The sequence below is a fragment of the Cetorhinus maximus genome, chromosome 7 (assembly GCF_964194155.1).
Source record: "Cetorhinus maximus chromosome 7, sCetMax3.hap1.1, whole genome shotgun sequence".
NCBI lineage: Eukaryota > Metazoa > Chordata > Chondrichthyes > Lamniformes > Cetorhinidae > Cetorhinus > Cetorhinus maximus.
Window position 1 is genome coordinate 64,472,893 of NC_135885.1, and position 26,848 is coordinate 64,499,740.

The 26,848-nt window shown below is 40.7% G+C and overlaps 1 protein-coding gene across 2 annotated transcripts in view; it reads right to left on the bottom strand.

Moving 5' to 3' along the window:
- The window catches only part of LOC144682834 (interleukin-1 receptor type 2-like), a 36,237-nt gene extending 10,277 nt beyond the window's left edge, over positions 1–25,960 (bottom strand). Inside the window, exons 1-4 of one of the 2 annotated variants that reach the window (XM_078545604.1) lie at positions 24,528–25,960; positions 21,840–21,893; positions 17,354–17,486; positions 2,386–2,531 (exon numbers count right to left, since the gene is read on the bottom strand). In XM_078545604.1, coding sequence (XP_078401730.1) covers positions 2,386–2,531; positions 17,354–17,486; positions 21,840–21,893; positions 24,528–24,621 — 427 coding nt within the window. In that variant the 5' untranslated portion in view covers positions 24,622–25,960. The remainder of the gene's footprint in view (positions 1–2,385; positions 2,532–17,353; positions 17,487–21,839; positions 21,894–24,527) is intronic. The other variant, XM_078545605.1, reaches the window with a different exon arrangement.
- Positions 25,961–26,848: the final 888 nt, after the last annotated feature.

Here is a 26,848-nt window from a genome sequence, read left to right on the forward strand (position 1 = left end):
GTTAACGTTTCGAGTCCGAATGACTCTTCATCAGAACAGGGATAATTGAACTCTTATGCAGATTTGCGTATTTTTAATCCACTCATACTTTTTCCTCGCATGACCAGAAACTTAATCATGATGATTCAGAGCAACCTGAAACCACAAATATTTCAGTTTGCTGCCAATCCTTTTGAGTTTCAGCCCGCAACGTAACCAGAGAATTCAGAGCCAATAATCCGACATACATTGCAGAACGATTTGCGTTAGCAATCATAAAACCATAAAACGTCCGAGCAGAAGTAGGCCATTCAGCTCATCGAGTCTGCTCTGCCATTCAATGAGATCATGGTTGATCTGATAATCCTCAATTCCAATTTCCTGCCTTTCCCCCATAACCCTTGATTCCCTTACTGGTTAAAAATCTGTCTCAACCTTAAGTATACTTAATGACGCAGCCTCTACAGCCATCTGCAGTAAAGAATTCCACAGATTCACTACCCTCAGAGAGAAGAAATTCCTCCTCATTTCTGTCTTAAATGGGTGATCCCTTACGCTGAGATTATGCCCACTGGTCCTAGACTCTCCCACAAGGGGAAACAACTTCTATCCTGTCAAGCCCCCTAAGAATCTTATATGTTTCAATAAAGTCACCTCTCATTCTTCTAAACTCCAATGAGTACAGACACAACATACTCAACCTCTCCTCATTAGAAAATCCCTCCATACCTGGGATCAACCTAGTGAACCTTCTCTGGGCTGCCTCCAATGCCAATATATCTTTCCTTAGATAAGGGGACCAAAACTGTTCACAATATTCTAGGTGTGGTCTAACTCGTGCCTTATATAGTTTTAGCAAGACTTCCCTATTTTTATACTCCATTTCTCTTGAAATAAAGGCCAACATTCCATTTGCCTTCCCTATTACCCGCTGAACTTGTATGCTAGCTTTTTGTGATTCATGCATGAGGACTCCCAAATCCCTCTGTGCTGCAGCTTTCCCCATTTAAATAATATTCAACTCCTTTATTCTTCCTTCCAAAGTGCATAACCTCACATTTTCTCACATTATATTCCTTCACCCAAGTTTTTGCCCAACTCACTTAACCTGTCTATATCATTCTGTAGACTCTTAGTGTCATCCTCACCACTTACTTTTCCACTATTTTTGTGTCATCCGCAAACGTGACGATAGTATGTTCACTTCACTCATCCAAGTCATTAACATATATTGGAAATAATTGTGGCCCCATTGATCCCTGTGGCACTCCACTAGTTACAGGTTGCCTGCCTGAAAATACCCCTCTTATCCCAACTCACTGTTTTCTTTTAGCCAATCCTCTATCCATGCTAATATACTACCCCCAACACCATGGGCTTTTATATTATTAAGTAGCCTTATGTGCGATACCTTATCGAACCAATTGGAAACAATTCTCAAGTAAAAATGAGACACATTCGTGACTGAATTATATCATTGATGGACTTTAATTGATTTCTAAAAGCAAATACCAAAAGTAAAATGGGAAGATCTCTTAAGAGATTAACAGCATCATCTCAAAAATTTTATTCCCAAAGTTGTAGAACATTTGGACTTGGAGGACACATTGAAGGGGACTGAAAATAAAAACACCCTTGGACATTATAATAAAACAAGTATATTGCTTAGAGGCCAGGAAGGTTTTGTATCTTTGACTTCACTGGGGTCACCACTGCAGCAGGATCCACCAACTCAAACACATCCATCAAACAATATATTTACATTACTAAAGTATTCTGTAAAGTTCTTAGTAAGATTTTATGATTTCAAATAGCTATTTTCATCAGACTGTATCATCATGGACTGAAGATTTTATTGCTGGCAACTTCAGTTTCTGGATAATTTTTAATTAGGACACATTATAGTCAGTCTTAGTTTTAGAAAAATAGCCTCAAGCACAATGAAGTCTTAGAAGCCAAAATTTAAGACCAACAATTGTGTAGGATTATAGTGGAAAAGAAATCTTACAGTAATGGTTGCTAAGAGATAACTATATAAAACTTTTCACAACCTCCTTCACTCTCATTTGATGGTCACTTGAGAAGAATATACTTGTCAAGACCAAACTATACTCCCCAGTTTATGCACCCTATCACACTTACAGCAATTCACAACTATATATTCATTCTGCAAAGTAGTAACTAAAATTGAGAGTAATGGCAATCAGATGAAAATTTGTATTCAGCAATCAAATCCTCTGAATTGATGCCTTTTAGCTAAATGAATAAATTGCCTTTTTATTTTTCAGTTGGATTGTGATTAATTACATAACCCATATAGAGTCAGACCTCTTCTTCTAGCTGCAAAATAAATCATGGGATGATTGACATTACCATTCAATTTACCCTAAATTAGGATGGACTTACCTGCTGGCCTGATGAAAACAAAGCTTTCTTGATCAATTTCGTCACTTAAAACAACACATAGAAAATTTATTTCAAAATCCTTTATTTTAACTTCTGAAAAACTCAGCTGAACTTCAATATAAGATGATTTCTTTTCTCTTCTTTCACTAGTAATTTAAAGAAACAAGAATGAGAAAGAATTAAAATTCACACACTGGTTTTCACTGAAGCATTCAAAACTTTAGGACATCGTACTAACGTATTCACATTTTGAAGATCTAGCTCAGTAATCATTCTGAATAGTTAATTTTCAACAACTTCGAAGAATTTCACTTGTCTACGTAATGAGAAAATGGATTTAGGACTGATCCTAATACTTAACCTGTTGTACAATGACATCAAGATCATTAGCCACAACAGGGTTCTCGACCAACAATTTATCAAGAACCATGATCCTGAGCAATGCCTCAAGTTTGTGACATTAATGGATCTCCATCACAATGTTTATGAGTTTCCAAACAAAAGTTACTGAGAAAGCAATTGTGGAATTTGTGTTTTCCCAACAGAGTACACATCTTTCCCCATAGGGTCAAATCACACTTACCTACTTCCAGAGATTGGGCACACGTTTGCACAGCCAAAATTTAGAGGCCACCAAGTTTGGATGAAGGCGCTGCTTTAACTTGTTACTATATATTTTTTAAATTCTTTCATATGATATGGATGTCGCTGGCCACGCCAGCATTTGTTGCCCATTCCTAATTGCCCTTGAACTGAGTGACTTGCTAGGCCATTTCAGAAGGCATTTAAGATTCAACCACATTGCTGTGGGTCAGGAGTCACATGTAGGCCAGACCAGGTAAGGGTGGCAGATTTCCTTCCTTAAAGGGCATTAGTGAACCAGATGAGATTTTTTTCAACAATCAATGATAGTTTCATAGTCACCATTACTGAGAATAGTTTTCCATTCCACCAGCTGCCATGGTGGGATTTGAACCTGTGTCCCCAGAGCATTAGCCTGGACCTCTGGATTACTAGTTCAGTGACATTACCACTACACCACCAACCCCCAAAAGACAGCACCTCTGAGAGTGCAGCCCTGAGAAGTGCACTGGAGTGCCAGCCTAGATTTTTTTTGTGCACAAATCCTGAAGTGGGACTTGAACCCTCAACCTGCTGACCCAACCATCTGTTCCACAACTGACATTTAAATTGGGAAGATGGTGGCACAATGGTAATGTCACTGGATAAGTAATCAAGAGACCCAAGTTAATGCTCTGGGGACATGGGTTCAAATCCCACCACAGTAGCTGGTTAAATTAATGAAATCTGGAATTGAAAAACTAGTCTCAATGGGAAACCATTGTTGATTGTTGTAAAATCCCATCTGATTCATGAATGCCCTTTAGGGAAGGAAATCTCCCATTCTTAGCTGGTCTGGCTTTCATATGAGTCCAGATCCACAGCAATGTGGTAGACTCTTAACTGTCCTCTGAAATAGCCTTGTAAGCCACCCAGTCCAAGGGCAACAAATGCTGGATTTTCCAAAGAACAAAAAAAAGTCACTTCCCATTCTGTTCAGTTAGAACTATCCTTACTGTGTTTGAACATAAATAGAAAGAAACTTAGCTCTCAATGATAAATCTACCTATCTGATCATGAATCATACTGTTTGGTCAGTTATCAGCAGAAATCTGGAGAATTATGGATTTAATTTATTCAGATTATTGTATAACCTAATTTACTTCAGGGAACTGATTTAGTTCTGAACTTCCATTGCCAGTGGTGTCACTTTGAAGCAATTTTGACCCTCAAAAGGCTACTTACCTCCTCGTAAAAGAGGATAATCAGTAGATAATTGTTAAACAACTTATAAGTGTTGGCTTGATGCTTGTAAGGCAAGCAGCAAGTACAATGAGCTCCTCATAAGTAGCTTGGTGAATAGCATAACGCAATAGAATTGGCAGCGTATTGGCACTGTACGTCTGATCACAGCATGGACACAAAGTACCAAGATAGCAACAATTATGTAAGATGTAGAACTTCAGCAGCAGCTACTTACCTATTTACAACGAATGATGCTAGATACAGAACACTAGATTATGCTTTCTTTCCTGGTGTCTACTGTAAAGAAAATATTATTTTTTTCAATATTACTGTGGGATACTGTGAAGCAGGCTTGTGGGGGCTGTGTGTAGGTTGTGTGAGACTAATTTAATTAGACTGAAGACAGTCAGACTGCAAGATTTAAATCATTAAAGGTGTTAAGTAGTGGGGACAAGTAAATAGGTCAGAGCTAACATTTGCATTTTTAGATATGTTGAGAGGTTGTTTGAATTTCAATGGGGGATTAGTAGGTAACAAAGAAATTGTTTGCATCTTGAAGGAGTTCATAGTTAAACAAGTAGTGGGGATATCATATTTTTATTGATCCAAAGGAAAAGGCAAGATGGAAACATGTAAGATCTTATATTTGGAAGGGTTTGAGTTTCAAAGGGGAGTGAGAACAATAGGTAAAGATGAAAAAGGAAAAACAGGTTTAAGGAAATATTGAAAGCTGTACGAGGTGAGTGGCCATGTGAGACCTTGAAGAGTGTACTGTGAAGTAGCAGCTTCTAGCCACCCCAAATAAGTGCTTGCATGTTCCAGAAAGCAAAGTTTTGTTACAAGCCTTGGACTTCCATTGTCGAGTGAGAGGGAGAGAGAAGCTTGTGGAATACCTCCCTTACAGCAACAATGGGTGCCTTGCATTGGATGTTTTATAGCTGAAGAATGTAAAGGGAAGGTTGCCTGAAAAGGGCGTTTAAATGTGAGTCTAGCCAAGTAGAAATCTTTTGGGAAATGTTATAAGACTAAATGTAACTGTGTAACTGTAATCTTGTGTTTTCAAGTTTTCTTTTCTTTTGTTTGTAAACATTTTCATTTAATATTTAAATTCTCCAAAAGTCGTAGTGGAATCTTTACCTCTGGCTTGAGTGCGCATACCTTCTCATAATAAAATACAAATTGAAAATCATTGTGATAGCTTGGCCAAGTTTCCCTTTGGGATTTGGTCAGCCCGGCAATCACAACCTGCCATATCATAACACTATATATAATACCTTACAGCACTAGCCAGCCCAAGTCTGAGTTTTCTCATCAAAATCTACGAGTTCCTGTATTCAGAATGATGAGGGCCTACACTAAGCAATGTGTAGTGTGCCAGCCACATGTTTATTTGAGATGACCAAATGCAGTGTAATGTCTCAGGTTTACTCATCATCAATTGTTTAATCCAAGTATTCAAGTGAGGAACTTTGGAAAAGTCTTTTGCCTGCCATGAGACTAACACCCTCCTAAAGAGGAACTGATCAGAATATACTGAGTTCTCAGTCATAACAAACATAAGAACATAAGAAATAGGAGCAGGAGTAGGCCATTTGGCCCTTCAAGCCTGCCCCGCCATTCAATAAGATCATGGCTGATCTGCCCCAGGCCTCAACTCCTCTTTTGTGCCAGCTCCTCATAGTCCTCCACTCCCTGATATTTCAAAAAATCTATCTACCTCCTCTTTAAATACTCTCAGTGACCTAGCCCCCACAACTCTTTGGGGTAGAGAATTCCAGACATTCACTACCATCTGAGAGAAGAAATTCTTTTGCATCTCAGTTTTAAATGAGTGCCCCTTATTCTGTAACCATGTCCCCTAGTTCGAGACTCCCCCACTAGTGGAAACATCTTCTCAACATCTACCCTGTCAAGCCCCCTCAGAAACTTGTACGTTTCAATAAAATCACCCCTCTTTCTTCTAAACTCTAATGAATAAAGGCCTAACCTATTTAGCCATTCTTGATAAGTCAAGCCCTTCATCCCAGGAATCAGCCTAGTGAATCTCTTTTGAACTGCCTCCAATGCCAGTATATCCTTTCTTAAATATCGGGACCAAAACTGTACACAGTACTCCAGGTGTGGCCTCACCAACACCCTGTACAGTTGTAACAAGACTTCCCTATTTTTAAGCTTCAACCCCCTAGCAATACATTCCAAAATTCATTTGCCGCCTTAATTACTTGCTGCACCTACACGTTAACTTTGCGTTTCATGCACAAGAACACCCAGATCCCTCCGTGCTGCACTTTTTTGGAGTCTCTCTCCATTTAAATAATAGTCTGCCTTTTGATTCTTCCTACCAAAGTGCATGACCTCACACTTTCCTACATTAAACTCCATCTGCCAAGTTTTTGCCCACTCACTCAACCTGTCTATATCACCTTGCAGATTCCTTATGTCCTCGTTACAACATGCTCTCCCACCTATTTTTGTATCGACAGCAAATCTGGATACATTACACTCTGCCCCCTCCTTCAAGTCATTAATATAGATAGTAAATAATTGAGGCCCGAGGACTGATCCTTGCGGCACTCCACTAGTTATGTCTTTCCAACCTGAAAAAGACCCATTAATCCTGATTCTCTGTCTTGTGTGTGTTAACCAATCCTTAATCCATGTTAATACATTAACCCCAATACTGTGAGCTCCTATCTTGTGCAATAACCTTTTATGCGGCACCTTATCGAATGCCCTCTGGAAATCCAAATACACTACATCTAGTGGTTCCTGTTTATCAACACTGCTTGTTATATCCTCAAAGAATTCTAGTAAATTTGTCAAACATGAATTCCCTTTCACAAAACTATGTTGACTTGGTTTGACTGCTTTAAGCTTTTCTAAAGTTCCTGTTATTTCTCCCTTAATAATGGACTCCAGCATTTTCCTAACTTTCTCCCTCTTTATTAGCTTTTTAGCCATCTGCTGCTGGTTCCTAAAAAATTCCCAATCTTCTGGCCTACCATTGATTTTCACTGCTTTGTATGCCTTAGTTTTTGATTGGATACTCTCCTTGAACGCCTTTGTTAACCATAGGTAGTTCATCCTTATCATCGAGTCCTTCTTTTTAACCGGGATAAATCTTTGCTGACGTTATGAAATATCTGCTTAAATGGCTGCCATTGCTCATCCACTGACCTTCCGCTTAGTCTATTTTCTTAACCCGCTTTAGACAGCTCTTTCTTCATACTTCTGTAATTGCCCTTATTTAAATTGAGGACACTGGTTTGAGACCCGAGTCGCTCGCCCTCAAACTGAATTTGAAATTCTACCATGTTGTGATCACTACACCCTAGAGGATCCTTAACTATGAGATGTCTTATTAATCCTACCTTATTACACATTACTAGATCTAAAATAGCCTGTTCCCAAGTAGGTTCTGCAATGTATTGCTCTAAGAAACAATTCCTGATGCAGTCTACAAATTCGTCTTCCATGTTCCCCTGCCAATCTGATTCCTTCAGTCAATATGCAGATTAAAATTGCCCATGACAATTGTAGCACCCTTCTTACATGCCTCCATTATTTCCCGATTTATACTTTATCCTACAGTGAGGCAACTCTTCAGGGGCCTATAGACGACTCCCACCCATAACTTCTTCCACTTGCTATTCCTTATTTCTACCCAAATTGATTCCACATCACGATCTATTGCACCTATATCACTACTCACCACCGCACTGATACCTTCCTTTATTAACAAAGCTACCCCACCTCCTTTTCCTTTTTGCCTATTTTTCCAGAACGTCGAATACCCTTGAATATTGAGATCCAAGTCTTGGTCACCCTGCAACCATGTTTCAGTAATAGCGATCAAGTCATATCCGTTTATTTCTATTTGTGCCGTCAACTCATCTATCTTGTTACAAATGCTGTATGCATTCAGATAAAGAGCCTTAAGCTTTGACTTTTTATCATTATCACTTATTCTGTTTCTAATTTCTGCTGCACTCTGCTGCTTATATTTTCTGCCCCTTCCTGTCACACTTTCGTTATCGTTCGCCTCTTCACTACACTGCACCTCTGCGCTGTTGTTTGTTTTTGATTTTTTAAACTTTACTTCAAGTGAACGCTACCCCCCACTAATTAGTTTACAGTCCTGTCTACAACCCTAGTTATACAATTCACCAGGACATAGGTCCCAACATGGTTCAAATGAAGCTCATCCCAAAGGAACAACTCTCTCCTTCCCCAGTATTGATGCCAGTGCCCCATGAATCGGAACCCATTTCTCCTACACCAATCTTTGAGCCACGCATTTATCGCTCTAATCTTATTTACCCTACACCAATTTGCGGGTGGCTCAGGTAGTAACCCAGAGATTATTACCTTTGTGGTTCTGCTTTTTAATTTAGCCCTGAGCTGCTCATAGTCCCTCAGCAGAACCTGTTTCCTAGTCCTACCTATGTTGTTAGTACCTAGTGGGGCACGACAACTGGATCCTTCCCCGCCCACTCCAAGTTCCTCTCCAGCCCAGAAGAGATGTCCTTAACCTTGGCACCAGGTAGGCAACACAGCTTTCAGGACTCTCTGTCTTTGCTTCAGAGAACAGTATCTATTTCCCTAACTATGCTATCCTAAGTTACTACTACATTTCTCTTTTCTCCCCCATTTGAATGGTGCTCTGTACCATGGTGCTGTAGTCAGTTCACTCATCCTCCCTACAGCCTGTGCCCTCGTCCACACCGGAAGCAAGAGCCTCGTACCTATTGGACAAGGGCATTGGCTGAGGCTCTTCCAGAGCTAAATTCTAGATCCCCTTACCTGCCTCATCCGCAGTCACACTCTTCTGTCTCTGACCACCGACCAAATTTGATGTAATTAATCTAAGGGGTGTGACTACCTCCTGAAATACAGTGTCCAGGTAACTCTTCCCCTCCCTGATGTGTCGCGGTGTCTGCAGCTCGGACACCAGCTCATCAACTCTGAGCTGAAGTTCCTCGAGCAGCCAACATTTGCTGCAGATATGGTCACCGTAAATTGCACCAGTGTCCACCATCTCCCACATATTACAGCTGCAACACATCGCCTGCCCAGCCATCTCCAATATATTTAATTAATTAATTTGTATGTTAAATATTTTAAAAGTGAATTTCTTAACTGTACTCTTCAGCTGTAATAATGTCTCCTGACTTAAACCACTTGGCCAATCAAAATAGACATGGAAGAGATACCCACCAATCACCTACCTGTTTTCCTGTGACGTCTCTATACCACTTCTTATTTTTGCCATTAATTCATTTTAGAGCTTGGTCCTGGGTCTCACACATGGCCCTGGAGAAACCATTCCACTGTACGCTTGAGTGAACTGAACCACGCAGGAGAATTTTTTCGGATACATGCTGCCATAAGTTTCTTCTGCAATTGGACTTTGGAGAAAGAAAGCCTTTCACAAGAATGCAGAGAATGACTTTTTTGTCCTTTCTTAGCACAGTCTCAAATGATTGTACTCATGCTGATAAAAGCAAAAAACTGCGGATGCTGGAAATCCAAAACAAAAACAAAAATACCTGGAAAAACTCAGCAGGTCTGGCAGCATCTGCAGAGAGGAGCACAGTTAACGTTTCGAGTCCGTATGACTCTTCAACAGAACTAAGAAAAAATAGAAAAGAGGTGAAATATAAGCTGGTTTAAGGGGGCGGGGGGGTGGTGGGACAAGAAGAGCTGGATAGAGGGCCAGTGATAGGTGGAGATAGCCAAAAGATGTCACAGACAAAAGGACAAATAGGTGTTGAAGGTGGTGATATTATCTGAGGAATGTGCTAATTAAGGGTAGAAAGCAGGACGAGCAAGGTACAGATAGCCCTAGTGGGGGTGGGGTGGGGTAAAGGAATCGAAAAAGGCTAAAAGGTAGAGATAAAACAATGGATGGAAATACATTTAAAAATAATGGAAATAGGTGGGAAAAGAAAAATCTATATAAATTATTGGAAAAAACAAAATAGGAGGAGGAAAATCGGAAAGGGGGTGGGGATGGAGGAGAGAGTTCATGATCTAAAATTGTTGAACTCAATATTCAGTCCGGAAGGCTGTAAAGTGCCTAGTTGGAAGATGAGATGTGTTCCTCCAGTTTGTGTTGAGCTTCACTGGAACAATGCAGCAAGCTAAGGACGGACATGTGGGCATGAGAGCAGGGTGGAGTGTTGAAATGGCAAGCGACAGGGAGGTCTAGGTAATGCTTGCGGACAGACCAAAGGCGTTCTGCAAAGCAGTCACCCAGTCTGCGTTTGGTCTCTCCAATGTAGAGGAAACTGCATTGGGTACAACGAATGCAGTAGACTAAATTGAGGGAAGTGCAAGTGAAAAGCTGCTTCACGTGAAAGGAGTGTTTGGGCCCTTGGACGGTGAGGAGAAGGGAAGTAAAGGGGCACGTGTTGCACCTTCTGCGGTTGCATGGGAAGGTGCCATTGGAGGGGGTTGAGGAGTAGGGGGTGATGGAGGAGTGGACCAGGGTGTCATGGAGGGAACGATCTCTACGGAATGCTGCCGGGGTGGGTGGGGTGAAGGGAAGAATTGTTTGGTGGTGGCATCATGCTGGAGTTGGCAGAAATGGTGGAGGATGATCCTTTGAATGCGGAGGCTGGTGGGGTGATAAGTGAGGACTAGGGGGACCCTATCATGTTTCTGGGAGGGAGAAGAAGGTGTGAGGGCGGATGCGCGGGAGATGGGCCGGGCACAGTTGTGGGCCCTGTCAACCACCGTGGGTGGAAAACCTCGGTTAAGGAAGAAGGAGGACATGTCAGAGGAACTGTTTTTGAAAGTGGCATGATCAGAACAGATGCGACGGAGGCAAAGGAACTGAGAGAATGGGATGGAGTCCTTACAGGTACTCATGCTGAAATTAGCTCTCTCTGGGTGCCTCAAGTACTGGTAATGACATTTGGAGGTTTTAACTGTCAGTTTTTTTTTTGGTCAGGTTCAGTACCCCCAATTAATAGTCTTTGCTCTTTATGAGTTGGAGTGTACAATTACCTGCCTAAGTCATTTGTAATGAGTCAGAGATCAAACAGAAAACCCTGATTGCTGCATTACAGTTTCTTTAAAGTGAGTGGTAATAGGACAATTAAGGAAACAAAAATATGTATCTAGATGAGGTGTTAATGACAGAATGATGAACAGCTGCCATCTGAAAGCTAAGAATAAAGAAAAGTGAAAGTAAAACCAAAACCCGCCAAGGAAAAATAAAATTGGGGCAGAGGCTGCCTTCTGAAATAGTTGAACTTAATATTGAGCCTGGGAGGCTGTAAAATGCCTAATCGAAAGATGAGGTGTTGTTCCTAAACTGGCGGTGAAGTTCATTACAGCATGGCTGGAAGCCATGGACAGAGCGGTTAGAGTGGGAGCAAGTTGGAATGTGAAGACAAGTGGAACCTTGTCATGATTCTAGTGCAGGGGCGGGCACAGGGTGGGGGGAGGGGGCGGCGGTGGGGAGTGAGTTGAGTATAGAAATGAGAGAATGGGACCAGACACAATCAAGGGCACTGTCAACCATGGTGGAGGCGGTCGGGGGCAGCGATGGGGGAGGGGCGGGGGCTTCTGTTGGATCCACAGCCAAAGAAAATGGAAGACCTATCAGAAATGCTGATCTGGAAGGTTGCATCATCAGAGCTGATGTGACGGAGACAGAGAAACTGAAGTGGGTGTAGTGTTGTCAACGGAGCAGCGGACTAATAGCGATATTAGTTTATAGTCTATTCCCAGAAATCGAGACAGAAGTCAAGGAAGGGAAGAGTCATTGGGTTTGGGACCATCGCTGGATTTCTCCAGGTACAGGGTGTGGTCGACTGTATGCATGCGGCCATTAAGGTCTCAAAGACCAGCCAGCAATCTTCATCGACAGGAAAGGCTTCCACTCAGTCAATGTACATCTATTCTGTGACCACTACAGATGGATACCTCAGGTGTGTGCAGGGCTCCCGAGAAGCAGCCACAGTGCAGACGTGCTTCAGCCCGCCCAGATGTCTCAGATTTTCCATTCTCCCGCCCATTTTCAGGGAAGGATACTTAGAAACAAAGGCTACCCACTGAGGACATGGCTACTTAGGCCTGTAAGGATCCCAGTCACAGATGCAGAGGAGAGGTAGAACACATGCCATGGGGAAACCCAAGTGACTATCAAGTAGGCCATTGGTTCCCTGAAGATGAGATTCAGTGCCTTGATCAATCCAATGGAACCTTCCAGTATACCCCAGCAAGGGTCTCATATCATGACGGTCTGCTGTGTACTGCACAACCTGGCATTTCCCCTCCCTCCCAGAACCATGATAGGGTCCCTCTTGTCCTCACTTTTCACCCCATCAGCCTCTGCGTCCAAAGGATCATCCTCCGCCATTTCCGCCAACTCCAGCATGATGCCACCACCAAATACATCTTCCCTTCACCCCCCTTGTCAGCATTCCCTCCAGGACACCCTGGTCCACTCCTCCATCACCCCAACATCTCATCCCCCTCCCACGGCACCTTCCAATGCAAACACAGAAGGTGCAACACCTGCCCCTTTACCTCCTCCCTCCTCACCATCCAAGGCCACAAACACTCCCTTCAGGTGAAGCAGCGCTTCACTTGCAACTCCTTCAATTTGGTCTACTGCATTTGCTGCTCCCAATGCGGTCTCCTCTACATTGGGGAGACCAAACGCAGACTGGGTGACCGCTTTGTGGAACACCTTCGGTCTGTTCGCAAGCATGACCCAGACCTTCCTGTTACTTACCGTTTCAACACACCATCCTGCTCTCATATATAAAAGCAAAATACTGCGGATGTTGGAAATCTGAAACAAAAACAGAAAATGGTGGAAAAACTCAACAGGTCTAACAACATCTGTGGGGAGAAAGACAGAGTTACGTTTCGAGCCCGTATGATTCTGAAGAAGAGTCATATGGACTCGAAACATTAACTCTGTCTTTTTCTCCACAGATGTTGTTAGACCTGCTGAGTTTTTCCAGCATTTTGTGTTTTTGATCCTGCTTTCATGCCCACATGTCTGTCCTTAGCCTCCTGCAATGTTCCAGTGAAGCCCAAGGCAAACTGGAGGAACAGTACCTCACCTTCTGATTAGGCACTTTACAGCCTTCTGGACTTAACATGGAGTTCAACAACTTTAGACCATGAACTATTTCCTCTATCCTCACCCGCTTTTTTAATCCCTGTTTTTCTACATTCATTTTTATTTTTTATCCATTTATTTTTATTTATTTATCCATGGTTTCATCCCCTTTTCCATCCCCCCTTCTATCCCATTTCTATCCTTTTTTCCCCACTACCACCCCCTCTCCTACCCTATCCCCAAAAGGGCCATCTATTACTTATTTGCGTTGTTTTTTTCAGAGTGCTGGCCCTTGTTCTGCTATTATCACATTCTGCTTTCTTACCTTTGCCACTATCAGCACCTTTTTTAGCCCTTACCACTACCATTAACATTCCCTTTGTCCTTTAGTTCACGACATCTTTGTCAATCTCTCCTTTGTCCCCACCTATCGCTGGCCTTCTATCCAGCTTCACCTGCTCCACCACCGCACCACCCCCCCTTAAACAGTATAAATTTAATCACATTTCCACTTCTCTTCAGCTCTGAAGAAGGGTCATACAGAATCAAAATGTTAACTCTGTTTCTCTCTCCACAGATGCTGCTCGACCTGCTGAGTTTTTCCAGCATTTCTGTTTTTGTTTCAACTTCACCTCTCCTTGTCCCCAGCAAAATCTATGTACTTGGTGCCTTCACGAATCAATCTTCTCCATTTTGATCAGTCACAATCCAGGATCTCCCATAAGTTGCTGGGGATGTGTGATGTCTTCAGGGAGGACATCCGTCAAGTGTTTCCACTGACCTCCATGGAGTCTCCTGCTGAGACTGAGTTCTGAGTACAGAGAGGAAATGGTTTGGGAGAGGACACTGTTGTTAGACTGCCTTTCTTGCTAGTGGTGCGCACCAAGCTGGCATTTGACAAGGAAGAAGCACATGTGTTCAGGTCCTCATTTTAACCACTTTCATTGAAAATAGCTTTTAAAGCAATCTCAAAACAGGGGCAATTTTCCTTGACTTCACTGCAGTGTACAATACAGTCTGGCACACTGGCTTATTCATCAAAATATCAAGAGTTCGCTCTCCTTGGGTTACTGATGCCACTGAATTGCTACTCAAAGACAGACAGTTCAGGGTGCATTTGGGTGACATGAAGGAAACAGGCAAATGGGTACCCCAGGAGTCTTCCTTAGCCCAACCTTATTCAACTTGTACACCAATGACATACTCAAAACCTGGTCCCAGAAGCTTATCTATGCTGTTTCATCTGGTGTGCCATACCAGTTCAGATTTTTCCTGAGCTGGAAGACTCATTAAATGATGATATTGCAAACTTGGTTGACTACTGCAAGACATGGTGCCTAAAACCAAGCACTGGTAAAACCGTCTTTAACTCATTTCAACTTCACAAAGCCATTGCTAAAAGAGGAAACTGAATACCACCCTGGGTGGCCAGAGAGTGAAGCAGGATCTCCATCCTGTTTATCTAGGTGTCACTCTTGACAGAACCCTCATGACAGACAAGACTGCAGAAAAAATTAAAACCCGCAATAACCTCCTCAGTAAACTGGTCAGTATCTCATGGAGATCACAGGCTAAAACCTTAAGGACCTCTGTTCTTGCCATCATGTACTCAACTGTGGAATACAGCACCCAGTATGGTAAAAATCTGCCCACACCAAACTTATTGATGTGCAACTTAACTCAACAATGCACATTATCAGAGGTACTCCCCGACCACCTCACCTCCCCTGGCTCCCAGTCCTAAGCAACAATGCTGTTCCCCACCCACCACATCAGGAGGTTAATTTCAACAGGCAAGCTACTGGAGGAGGTCTGCTCCAACCCAAGCCTGGCCTTATTCAATGAGCTCCTCAAACCACCAGCAGTACGCTCATATTGAAACCACCACACAGAAGAGTAACAGCTATGGCAGGAGGATTAGCATGGGGAAACATCCACCAGAAACCATCGTAGACTCTACTGCTTGTCCACCTGGCTTTGATCTCCCATGGTGACAGGAGGCCCTTCTAAACTGTTTCCAAACTGACCATGGCCTCAGTGCAGCCAGCCGGCATCAATGGGGTCACCAAGACTATCCAGACTGCAGTCCAAACAATGACCCACATTGTCGAGGAGTGTCCGCTGTCTAAACTTGAAGGAAGGCTTAAAGAACTCCAACTAGCCACTGACAAGGCTATTGCTGGGCTCTGTGACTATGCACACATTAAACAAATAAGAAACTTTCTGAAGTTTGCTCTTTTTTTTTCTAATATGCAAATATGCCATCTTGCATGCCATTTCTCCCATGCACATCTTCACAATTTAATGAGTTTTAATTTCAAAATAATCTCTATTTTATGCATTCTTTCTCAGGACCTCAAAACTGCACAACTCCTTATTTAGTCTTTTTGACCTCCAGTAATCGTCAGGATTTTAAAAGCACAAACTTGGCAACATCTAATCGCTAGTTCTTGATTTATCTCTTCACAACTTCGTTGGAGGTTTTCTATACTACGGACCTTGGTCTTTCACCCTAATTTCTCAATTTAAGATGCCTATAACATTTTGGACATGAACATGACACTAATTTTGTCTATCATTGTGTATGCGTGATAACTGTGAGAAGTCACAATTTATAATCATTCAGTTATAAGCCTGAATTTTGCAGAAAAGAGAGATATGTTGTTGAGGCTTATCATCTTGCATGCATCAGGGCAAATGTAAATTTGCCAAATTTCAAACAATCACAACAATTTATACTACAGGAGATTAGTTAGCAAGTCAACTCTGATTGGCTCTGACGTGGCCATGATGAAAGCATAGGGAACCTTTTTTTATTCATTCATGGGATATGGGCTTCACTGACTGGGCCAGCATATATTACCCATCCCTAATTGCCGTTAAGAAGGTGGTGGTGAGCTGCCTATTGGCTCCACAAGTTTCAGGTAATTCAAAAAAGGCACAAGGCTTGAACATATTTCTTTTGTTGGCAGAGAACTGGTCCCTGTGTGTGAATGTTATGTCATTTCTCTGTTACGAGCTCGACTGATTACCTTAAATTGGTTGTTAGTGTAGCAATTAGTGCACTTAGGATTGTTCAGCAAGTGCCCAATTGTGAAATCACATCTAGCAGTAGGTGTATTGTTTTTGGTTTATGCAAGTTTTGTGGACCGGTTGAGTACGGTCTGTAGTTTGCTTATTATGAATAGTCAAAGATGTTATTTGATTTGATCATCCAAATCGTTGGGACGTATGGTCTACATACCTGGCATTGCACTAGCACTGAAATTTATTCATGGCATTGATCAATTGTGTGGAAGGCACAATGTCTTTTTGGGCTGATAGCATCCTATTGGAGGAAAATAGCACTTGCATCACCATTGTATAATAGCAGTAAGAAATGGCTTGCTTAACCTGTTGTTCAAAATTTTGAGATACTTTGCCTTTCCAGGGTAATTTGAGGTAGACCACGCATTTTTCAGGTCTGAAAGTGGTGGCTTTTGGTCCATTTGAGAGTTTGCGCAATACACAATGAGCAACAATCTGATCATGATAGCCACTACCCTACATGATAGCTTTGATGCACTGTATTTCTCCATCAAGCTTTCAACCTTTCCTCCTGCATATAAATTGTTGTGCTCGTTTGAAATTTGGCATTCATGCATTTGTCCTAATAAGTGCAAGATGAAAAGCTTTGGCAACATTTCTCTGTTTTCAGCAACATTCAAGTTCTGCACTCTGAAGTAACTATTAATTATAAGCCTCTTAGGTTGCGTTAGATCCAAAAATTGTGAAAAATGGCAAGTCAATGACCGTAGGCACATTCACAATTACCAAGGTATCTTACACTGAGACTAGTGCAATAGTTACTTTCCTATGAACAATTAACAATGGACATTTGTCTACATTCTCATGAGTTTCACATGGCTGCCAAAAATAAATGAAGATATAATGAACTTGCGTCACAATTCAGTCTTTGATGAAATAGTATGTTTCCTGTTCAAAACGGTAACCAGAAGCCCCAACAGCAAATATATCTTAGATTTCCAGAAGTTTCATTGGAATAAAAACAGTTTTTTTAGGTTGAAGAATACATACGTTCGAACTTCTGTAACTCTAGTGCTTTTGCTGTAGTCTTCAATATAACTCTGATTGGCTAGCCAGTACACCAATATTTCAACTGTTGGATGAAGTTCAGCCCATACCCTGCAAGTTATTTCTAGTTTTGAACCTGTAAAAATATGCACATTTCAAAGAAATCTGGAGAAAAACAAAATAACATTGGCACAATTAACAGCTCCATTTGTAGTACACCAAAATTATTATTTGAAAATATTTAATTTTAGCTCAGTGGTTAGAGCTTTTTCCTCTAACTAAACTTCCCATACAATGCATCACTTTGCTGAAAAAATTATGGAATTTCCATATTCTATAGTATTTGATTTTAAATAGAGCAGAACAAATTTCAAAATGGCTTTAGTCAACTTCATCTCCAAGGAAATGTATTACTTTTGTGTCATAGCTGATGCAAGTAACCTATAGGTACTTTCAATGGAATGAACAATTTTTTCTGATTGTTGAATCATTAAGGGGCATGCTTGGAGGAATATGATAACATATTCCTCATTAACATTTCTTCAGGTGTGGGAGTTAACATATGCTCAGTCTAACTGTTGACTTCAAAAATTGTAATATTAAGTAACTCCCACAGTATAAACTCAAGTTGCTCCAATTTAGTTCCGGTAGGAGATGCAAACTCTGGCTGTATCAGGAATATATATCAAAATACAATTTGCATCAGTAAAATGCTTTAAAGACTACTTCCTTATAAGTCTTATCATTTATTAAACTGTGCAAGAAATACAGCTAAAAAGAGATATTTTAGTCCTTCATAGCCTGATTCTATTATTTATAAATGCCAGGTTGAATTGCTTTGGCATATTGTTCAACAGTAAATAAATTTATATGCACTGGTCTGATGCCTTGCCATTTTTCTTTAAACAGAAGCAGGGACTACAGTGAGTATCTCATGTGATCCATTGACAGATGTAACAATTAGATGGTAATTGACAATCCTAAACTCTGATCCAAGAGCCCCAAAGTTGTGAAACTTGGAAGATAGCATACAGAATTTTAACTTGGGAGGAGCATATGGCTTGATGTACAGGTAAGGGGTTATAACTGGCAAAAAAAAGAAATCAGAAACCTTACTCCAATTCACCAACATCAGGGTTTAATTTGAACACATGGGAGAGTCGGGTTGCCTATTAAGATACGCTAATTGCTCAATTGGAGCAGTATTTCAGTGCACTGAATGGATTTCCTGGGCTTCCTGAAACTCAGCAGTGAAGGAAGAAAGAACATAGCAATAACTGAGGGGCTGAATCAAACTCTTGGAAATACTACAATACTCAGTACTCATCAATGTTTTTTTATTTGCTAGTGTCAAAGGTTTTGTTCATAATCCTTCCACGAGCAGATTGTAAAAGAAAAATAGACAGACTTATATTTATACAGGGCTTTTCATGACCACTGAACATCACAAAGCACTTTACAGCCAATGAAGTACTTTTGAAGTGTGGTCATTATTGTTATGTAGGAAACACAACAGCCAATTTTGCACACAAAATCCCATAAGCAGCAAGGTCATAATGACCAGATAATTTGTTTTTATGTTAATTGATGGTTAAACACTAGCCAGGACATCAAACATAACTCCTCTGGCTCTGGAATCTTTTACATCCACTCATGTAGGCAGATGGGGCTTCATTTTAACATCTCATTTGAAGGACGGCACCTCTGACAGTGCAGCACTTCCTGCACTGGGGGATCACCTTGATTTTTGTGCCCAAGTCTAAGAGCAGATTCTACGCTTTTGAGGTTCCTGAGTTGCATCAGACTGGGGGCATTTTGGCAGCCTTGGATTGGATCTCGAACTAGGTCCAATATGACCAGCAGCAGCCTACTCGAGAGACCTGCAGCAAGACAGCAAAGAGGAGAGCAGCAGAGTTGCAGGTAGCTCATCAGTGACACAACCCATGACACAGAGGGTACAGGCAGAGATAGATTTTCCTTAGTATATCGGAACAGCAGTACTTCAAGAAACTCAGGTTGTTGTGTCAGCCTGTGGCAGACACCTGCGGCCGCATAGAATGAAAACTGCACATGCTACCAGTGGCTGTCAACGTCACCACCACCCTCAACATAGTAGCCTCCCAAATCCTTCCAGGTCTCTGCAGCAGACATATCCAGGATCTCCTGATCAGCAGCCCACAAATGCATAACACTTGTTATGTGTGCCAGGGCTGACAATTCTGTGAATTTTACCTCTGATTACATCAGGCAGAATGAGCTGACACAAGAGTTTGCATCTTTGACTGACTTCCTATAGGTTTACAGCATGATCAGCTGCATACGTGGCAATCTGACCAACCTCAGATCAACCAGGAGCATTTGTCAACTGCACATTTCCACTTCTTCAATATGCAGCTGGTGCACAACTACAGAAAAATATTTATGTAGGTGCATGCAAAATTTTCAGGGAACTGCCTTTATGCTTTCATCCTGTGGCAGTCTAGGATCCCTGATGTCTTCAGGCCTCCAAGCACACGTAAGGGGTAGTTGCTAGAAGGCAAGGGATATCCACTTCAAACTGGGCTGATGACACTCAGAAATCCAACCAATGAAGCCCAACAGCACTATAATGAATGCCATATGACAACCAGATGCATGATCGAATAAGCTATCATCATGCTGAAGATATGCTTCAGGTGCCTTGACAGATTCAGAAGTGCCTTTCAGTACATACCAGCCAAGGTGTCCAGTGGGTCATTGTCTGCAGTACTCACCAAACCATTGCACAACAATGAGATTTGGATTGGCAAGAGGAACATGATTCCATGGAGGAGGAAGACGATGAGGAGTAAGAAGGTGATGAGGGCAATGCTGCATAGGACGCCCTTATTAAATCAAGCTTCACTTGGGTTGCACTAGCGGACTGAAATCAGCAGCCCATTAATGGCCATTGCCTCTGCAACTATGCATCCCCTGCAATCCTCTCCTCAACGTCACCGACACAAAACAGTCCTGCAAACAACCAACCACGAATTGCACATCTACATTTCCAATGGTCCCCGTCAATTTATCTTTCCATTCATCCTCAAACAAGTTAGAAGGCGACTTTCTACTTAGCAACCAAGAAAGGGTGAGATGGGAAAGTGATACAAAAGAATAAAAATCGTGTGCTTTCACTAAACAGAAACTTGCATTATATTTTATCATATACCAACATGGTTACCATTGCCTCATCTTTTCTGTTCCTTCCACTTCTACTTGCTGCAATCCCTGTGACTTAAGCAAAGGTAAAGGCAGGTTTCTCAGATCCATGTTCTGACTACTGAGATGCTCTTGGTCAATGTCCTTTAGGTTTTAGAGACTGTGAAAGTCCCACCAAAGACTGCTTCATCTGCACCTGTGCAGTAGCAAATCTGGCCAACGGAAAATTAAGTCTGGTACTGGTTGGGGTGTGGGTGGGTGGAGCAACAGGTGAGCAGTGGAAGACACTTTGAGTGGAGTCCCCACATCCATGTCCCTTTTTGCCATAATCCCTCTTATGGCCCAGTCTCACTCACTGCCACCACCATGCTGGAGAACACCTTGATGCAGATCAGCGCAAGGACAACGTTAAGCAACTATCAACTCCTCCATTTTCTCTACTAATTCTGTCAGTGTGCTTGGAAGGCCTGTCAGTAGTTTGCATGTTGTCTGCTCCTCAATTATCATTTATTTCATTGGTGGTCTCTGGGGTATAGAATCTGGGTCCAGCTAAGCAGAGTTTGCTTTCCAAGCAAACCCAGGAAAAATGCAAAACAAGCCATATGGGGACAGAATAGTGCACTTGCTTCATTGCAGTATCACCCTGCATCAGTGGAAGACGCCTCAGAGTCCAGCTTAGATTTTGTTAGAGGTCTATGTATTTGCTGAACACCTCCCCTGCTTTTATGTTGACGAATTATTTCCTTCCTGTCCAAGCCAGCAACCTGCATGTATTACTGCATCTATTTACAAGACCACGGGGTATGTACAGAATGAGACTATTCAACACATCAAAGCCATTTCATCCATCCCCTCCACAACCAGCATATGTCGGCAGCAGTGTGCATTATCTACAAGAATCACAGCAGAAACACACCAAATGTCCAATCTCTACCACCTAGAACAAGGGCAGCAGGCTCATGGGAACACCATCAAGCCTATGCCATACACCACCTTGATTGAACATATATTGCCAATCCTTGATCTTCAATGTGTCCAAATCTTGGAATTCCCTATCTAACAGTATTGTGGCATAGGATTGTGGCAGTTCACAAAATTGGCCCAACATTATCTCCGCAGGGAAACTAGGAATGGGCAATAAATATCAGCCTTGCCAATGCCTCTTACATCCCAAGAATAAATTTAAACAAAACATTTATTTGAGGAATTGGTGGTTTCAAAGGCTCATTATAATCGGGCAGAAGACAGGAAAAGTCAGAATGGACACAAAAGTTAATTGTGTTGCTTTATTTTACTTGGCTTCACTTACCAACCAATGCTTCTACAGTATTATTGCATGGATATAAAATCTGGGGAACATGGTCTGTGAAAAGAAGTTTTCAAATTAAAGGTAAGCTATAAAAATGTCAGTAAAATTTTTTGTATGTCAGTATAATAAAGTCACCAGTAAATATGGTTTATTAGAAATTAAGAATTTAAAACCACAAAACAATTTCCAGAAGAAAGAATTCTGTTGCAAGCTTTCATGAAATATATTTTGACTGATCAAAAATTTACTTAAAAATAAAATCTAAGCAAGAAAACTTGAAGAAAAGACCATCCAGGACTTTGAATTGATTCCTACCAATGTGCACAGCAACAGACTCTTTCAAATTTAATTATACAGAACTTTCCAAATGTCAAACTTTCAAGCTACATAAGGTTAATAAAATGCCTTTGAGTAATTACTACATTTCTTAGAGATGCAAGTGTTTTGATTTAACTGCAAGTATCTTAAAGGAAAATTATCAACCAAGCTAACCATGCATTTAAAGGACATTTCACTTTAAATGATCCATGTTATTCTAATCTTTTATATATTACTGACAAAGCTACATCTAAAATGTTGATTTTACCAACCCTTAGAGGATAGGCTGGACAGAAGGAAGGCTGGTAAAATGGTACGGGAATCTGGTAGATGACATGCCTGTCATCTTCTCGCTGCCATGCCATCTTGCCAGCAGCGGAAAGGTTGCAGACCAACTACCTGCCTGGAACACTCTTTGCCCCATGGAGGGGCCCCCCAGCAGCAATGGAAGCAACAGCACTGTCTGCCCTCAGTGACACAAGCCTGCCCACCTAACTGTGGCCTGCTTGACTGGCCCTGGAACTCCTAGACCCCACTTACCTGACTGTGAGGGTACACACCCATTGATGCGCCCTCATCCTGCAGGTGCAGCCCAAATGGTCACCGCTAGTGGCTTAATAGATATGACAGCCTGGTCTGCAGTCATTTACTTGGCTGCCACCGACAAGATGTGACCCCGGGTACCACTGGCCATTGAAGCGGGCTCACCTCCGGCTTTTGGCCCTGCCGCCTCCATAAAATTCAGCCCGTTATGTACATTATGGACACCCTGACTTTAATATGGTATTGATGTGCTGGGAAGGGCAAGGACAAAAACAGACCATATCATTTATGACAAGCAAAAAACAGGCCTCAGCTTAAATATCATTCTCAAGCATGGTCATGTAGATTCGACTTTCAACTAAAGAAGTTCAAACTGTCACTTCATTTTAAGTTTAAAAAATAACTGAAATTATATCTAGATAGGAATATGATTGAGATGCAGTTAAGTAGAAAGGTGATCAAATTCTGTATGAAAGATGATGGTTCTGGAGGTAGCAAAACTTTGGAACTGCTGTGCTGAGATTGGCAGTGTGTGATACCATAGGATAGGATGAATTGCCACAAACTGAAGAGAATATTTGAGGATGAAATATCAAAATACTATTTTCAGCTCTTTGAAATATTCTTCTGAAATTTTGCTCATGAAATCAATCATCATTCACTGCCATAAAAAATGCTGTGAAAAAGCTTAGTTAAAGCACAACCTAGTGACTGCTGGTATCCTTTGCAAGCAATGGATCCTGCAAGAGCAATTCTTGATTTCTAAATATAATTGTTGTTAGTTCTTAGTTCTGTATTTCTGAAGGAAATAACGTGACTTATTCGGATTTAGGAATGATCCATTACTATTGGTTGAGCAGAAAGAAACATTTTATAAATTTCCTTTTTAAATTATATCCAGATCCTTCATGCAATTGCCATGGGATCATCCATTGAATGCAAAATACTAGCAGCATGTGGTTGAGGGAATGGCACAAGATGATGCCACATCTGGATAAACCTAATCTGTTATCAGAACTGTTATGGGGTATTTGTGGTAATAAGAAGAGTGGGGCAAAAACAACAGCATTTTCTGGGAGTAGAGGTGCGAACCGATAAAATAAACATTGTCCTGAATTCAAAATAACACCAACTGGACCATTATGGTTGGCTTGATTAATATTTAAAGAGAGCCATTTAGATATGATTGTGTCCAACTTTTAAACTGAGGTACACATTATATTTGTCTTATCATATAGTTCTCTGAAATGCCAGATGGGGAAACAACTGTCACCTATGACTGGAGGCACAGTGATAATGGTAAAACTTTGACATAAATTGTAGAAGGATCCAATTCTTTCTCCAACCTTTCCCCTAATAAGTGCCAGGTTGCAAAATGAGCTGCTTTTACAGAAAATCTCATTCTTCTTAGATGCTATTTTACTCCATTATCGAGTAAATGCTTTACCCAAGCAAAACGCAAAACGAAATAATTTAAAAGCAAAACTTCTCTGAGAAATTTCTGATCTCCCCAAACTCTAATATGTCAGCATTAATTCCACAGTTTTATATAAAAACTAACATTCCTCATTTCTGTTAAGTGCACTTTGGAAATATTTCAGAGTAAGTTGTAGCCATAAAATTTTTATTTTCAATTGCCAAATTGCTTCAACTCAATTTCTATTTCAACAGATTGTAGCAAAAGCCTTTAACTCTTAGATCTGTTACAAACACTGACTCTGAAACAGTCATAATGAAACCTGTGCCTTCCATTTCAAAAAGTGTTAAAATTAGCTGATAAAGCTAAAGACTTTAAAAAAATAAATGGTATCTGCTCTTATCTCTCACCTGACATGTTACAGCACGGCACTGACAGAGTCCAAACCTTACTGCTGCTGATGGATTCACAGATGAAGATAAACACAACCAATGACACAATCATCCTATAGCTGTCACAAAATGATACTGATGGATTCTTCTCTTATTTTAGTTTCAAACAGTCTCTGTGGTGGAGTTAAAATAAAGGCTTCCGTGTAGGACATAGAGGAAGTAAAGCACGGATTAAACATTTCAGTTAATTCAGCACAACCAAGGCAATTATGCAATAGAGAAATCCCAGTTTCAAATGCTGTTTTTGCGTTGTCAATTACATCGGCTGCTGAAAATGAATATTTCACAAATCTACATTTTTACTCTCGACATAAAAAGTAATTCTTGTAGGCTAAACAAGCCTTACAAAAGTTAAAATTTCTTACAGCTCACTGTCAGTAAAATTTTCTTGGGTTCTTCTTAGCACACCTAGCAACAGTCTAATGAACCTGAACCAGACGATGTGTAACATTTCATTTCTACTTGACCAAGAGCTTTCTTGCTATTCCACATCCAGTTAATGGCATATTGAATGTATAATTAATCAACAAATGCACCTACATCTTTCAGCTGCTCTCGGTCCCATTTATTTCTTTTTTTCTTTCAAAATGCAATATCTTGGATTTTAGCATGTTGGCAGCCTTTAAAGAGGAAATAGTTCGGGTTGTTATGATGCGGCAGATGACGCATGCCAGGCAGATCAAATCCACAGTTGAAACTTGACCACACTATCACAACAGTCTTACAATTTGTATTTATTTCGAGATGCACGCCCTGAATTCAGAAGTAATAAGTCCACCAAGACTTCAAAGATTTTTTTACAAAACTAAATTAAACATTTATTAAGAAAATAAAAAATTTTAAGCGCACACAATGGTCTACAAATTATTACGAGATTAACTCCTAATTAATCTGGCTTCCAGTTACAACCCCGTTAAGGCAACAGTTAAAAAAATAGATTTTAAACAGATCCAAGCAAGTCAACACAATACCTTGGACAGTAGAATTCAAAGTGGCTTTTCCCAGCTTTGGTTTCTGTAGACAGCAGGCTTAATGCACAAATACTGGAGGCTTCTCACACTTCTGTTAGATCTTACAATGCCTTCCCTGACACATAGCTTCATTCTCCTTTACACATGTTTCTCCCTTTTAATATAGATTCCATTATTCCCATATGCCTTTAAAACTTTAGCTTTCTCAATATCAATCTTTTCATGGTGCCAATATTGTCAGTAACCTTTGCGAAAAATAAATACACTGCTTGGCCTAGCTTCTCTGGCTAGGTGTAAACACTCTACCATCTCTTTGAAATTCAAACTGCTCTGATTTATCTAAAAATGTAAATTCTCCTCACCTTACATTCTAAGACTTCAGCTATGTTTACATATTTAGCATTTCAAACCTAGCTTCAATTGATGAATCAAAGTCTCCAGGCCAGCTGTCTCCAATTCAATTAAATCCCACTCTCTCACATGGAGAAACTATTCAAACCCCACTATTAACCTACTTTTACAATAAATGACAATAATATTATGAGAATTATTATACTTTCATAACACACCCATTATGAGAAAGTGAATAATCATAATTTAAAAAGATGAAATACTCACACTATTACAATACCAGATGCATGCATTAACATATACATATTATAAAGTTATGTATATATACATAGACACAAATCCTTGATATTAATAGAAATCATTTCAGTCCAGGGTCCAGCTTTTAAATGTCCAATTTTCCTTTGAGCTTTAAACTCTCAACAATGCATCTGCAATTAGATTTTCTCATCCAGCGACATGTATAATCTGTAGATTAAGTGGTTGTAGTAATAAACTCCATCTGAACAGCCTTGCACATCGGTCTCAAAATTTATCGAGAATCTTTAAAGGATTGTGGTCTGTATAAACAATTGTTTCTGATGAATTGTTTGCAATGTAATTCTCAAAATGCTGCAATGCTCACACCAGACCTAGGATCTCCTTTTCGATCGTTGAATATCTTCTCTGTTGTACATTCAACTTCCGTGCAAAATACCCTATCGCATTCTTAATTCCAATTTCATCTTATTGCAGCAATATGGCCCCAATGCTTGCTGTGATATTTTTAAATGTTCCCCAGTTAACTCATATGCTTTGTCAAATCTTTCTTTGAAATTTGATACATAATCTAGGAGAGTAGTTTCCCAATTTTGACCCACCAATTTCTCATTAATCAATATCAGTGGTCCCCTTCCCTCATGACCACAGACCAATTCAAAAGGACTAAATCCATTCGATGCGTTAAAAGCACCCCTGAAA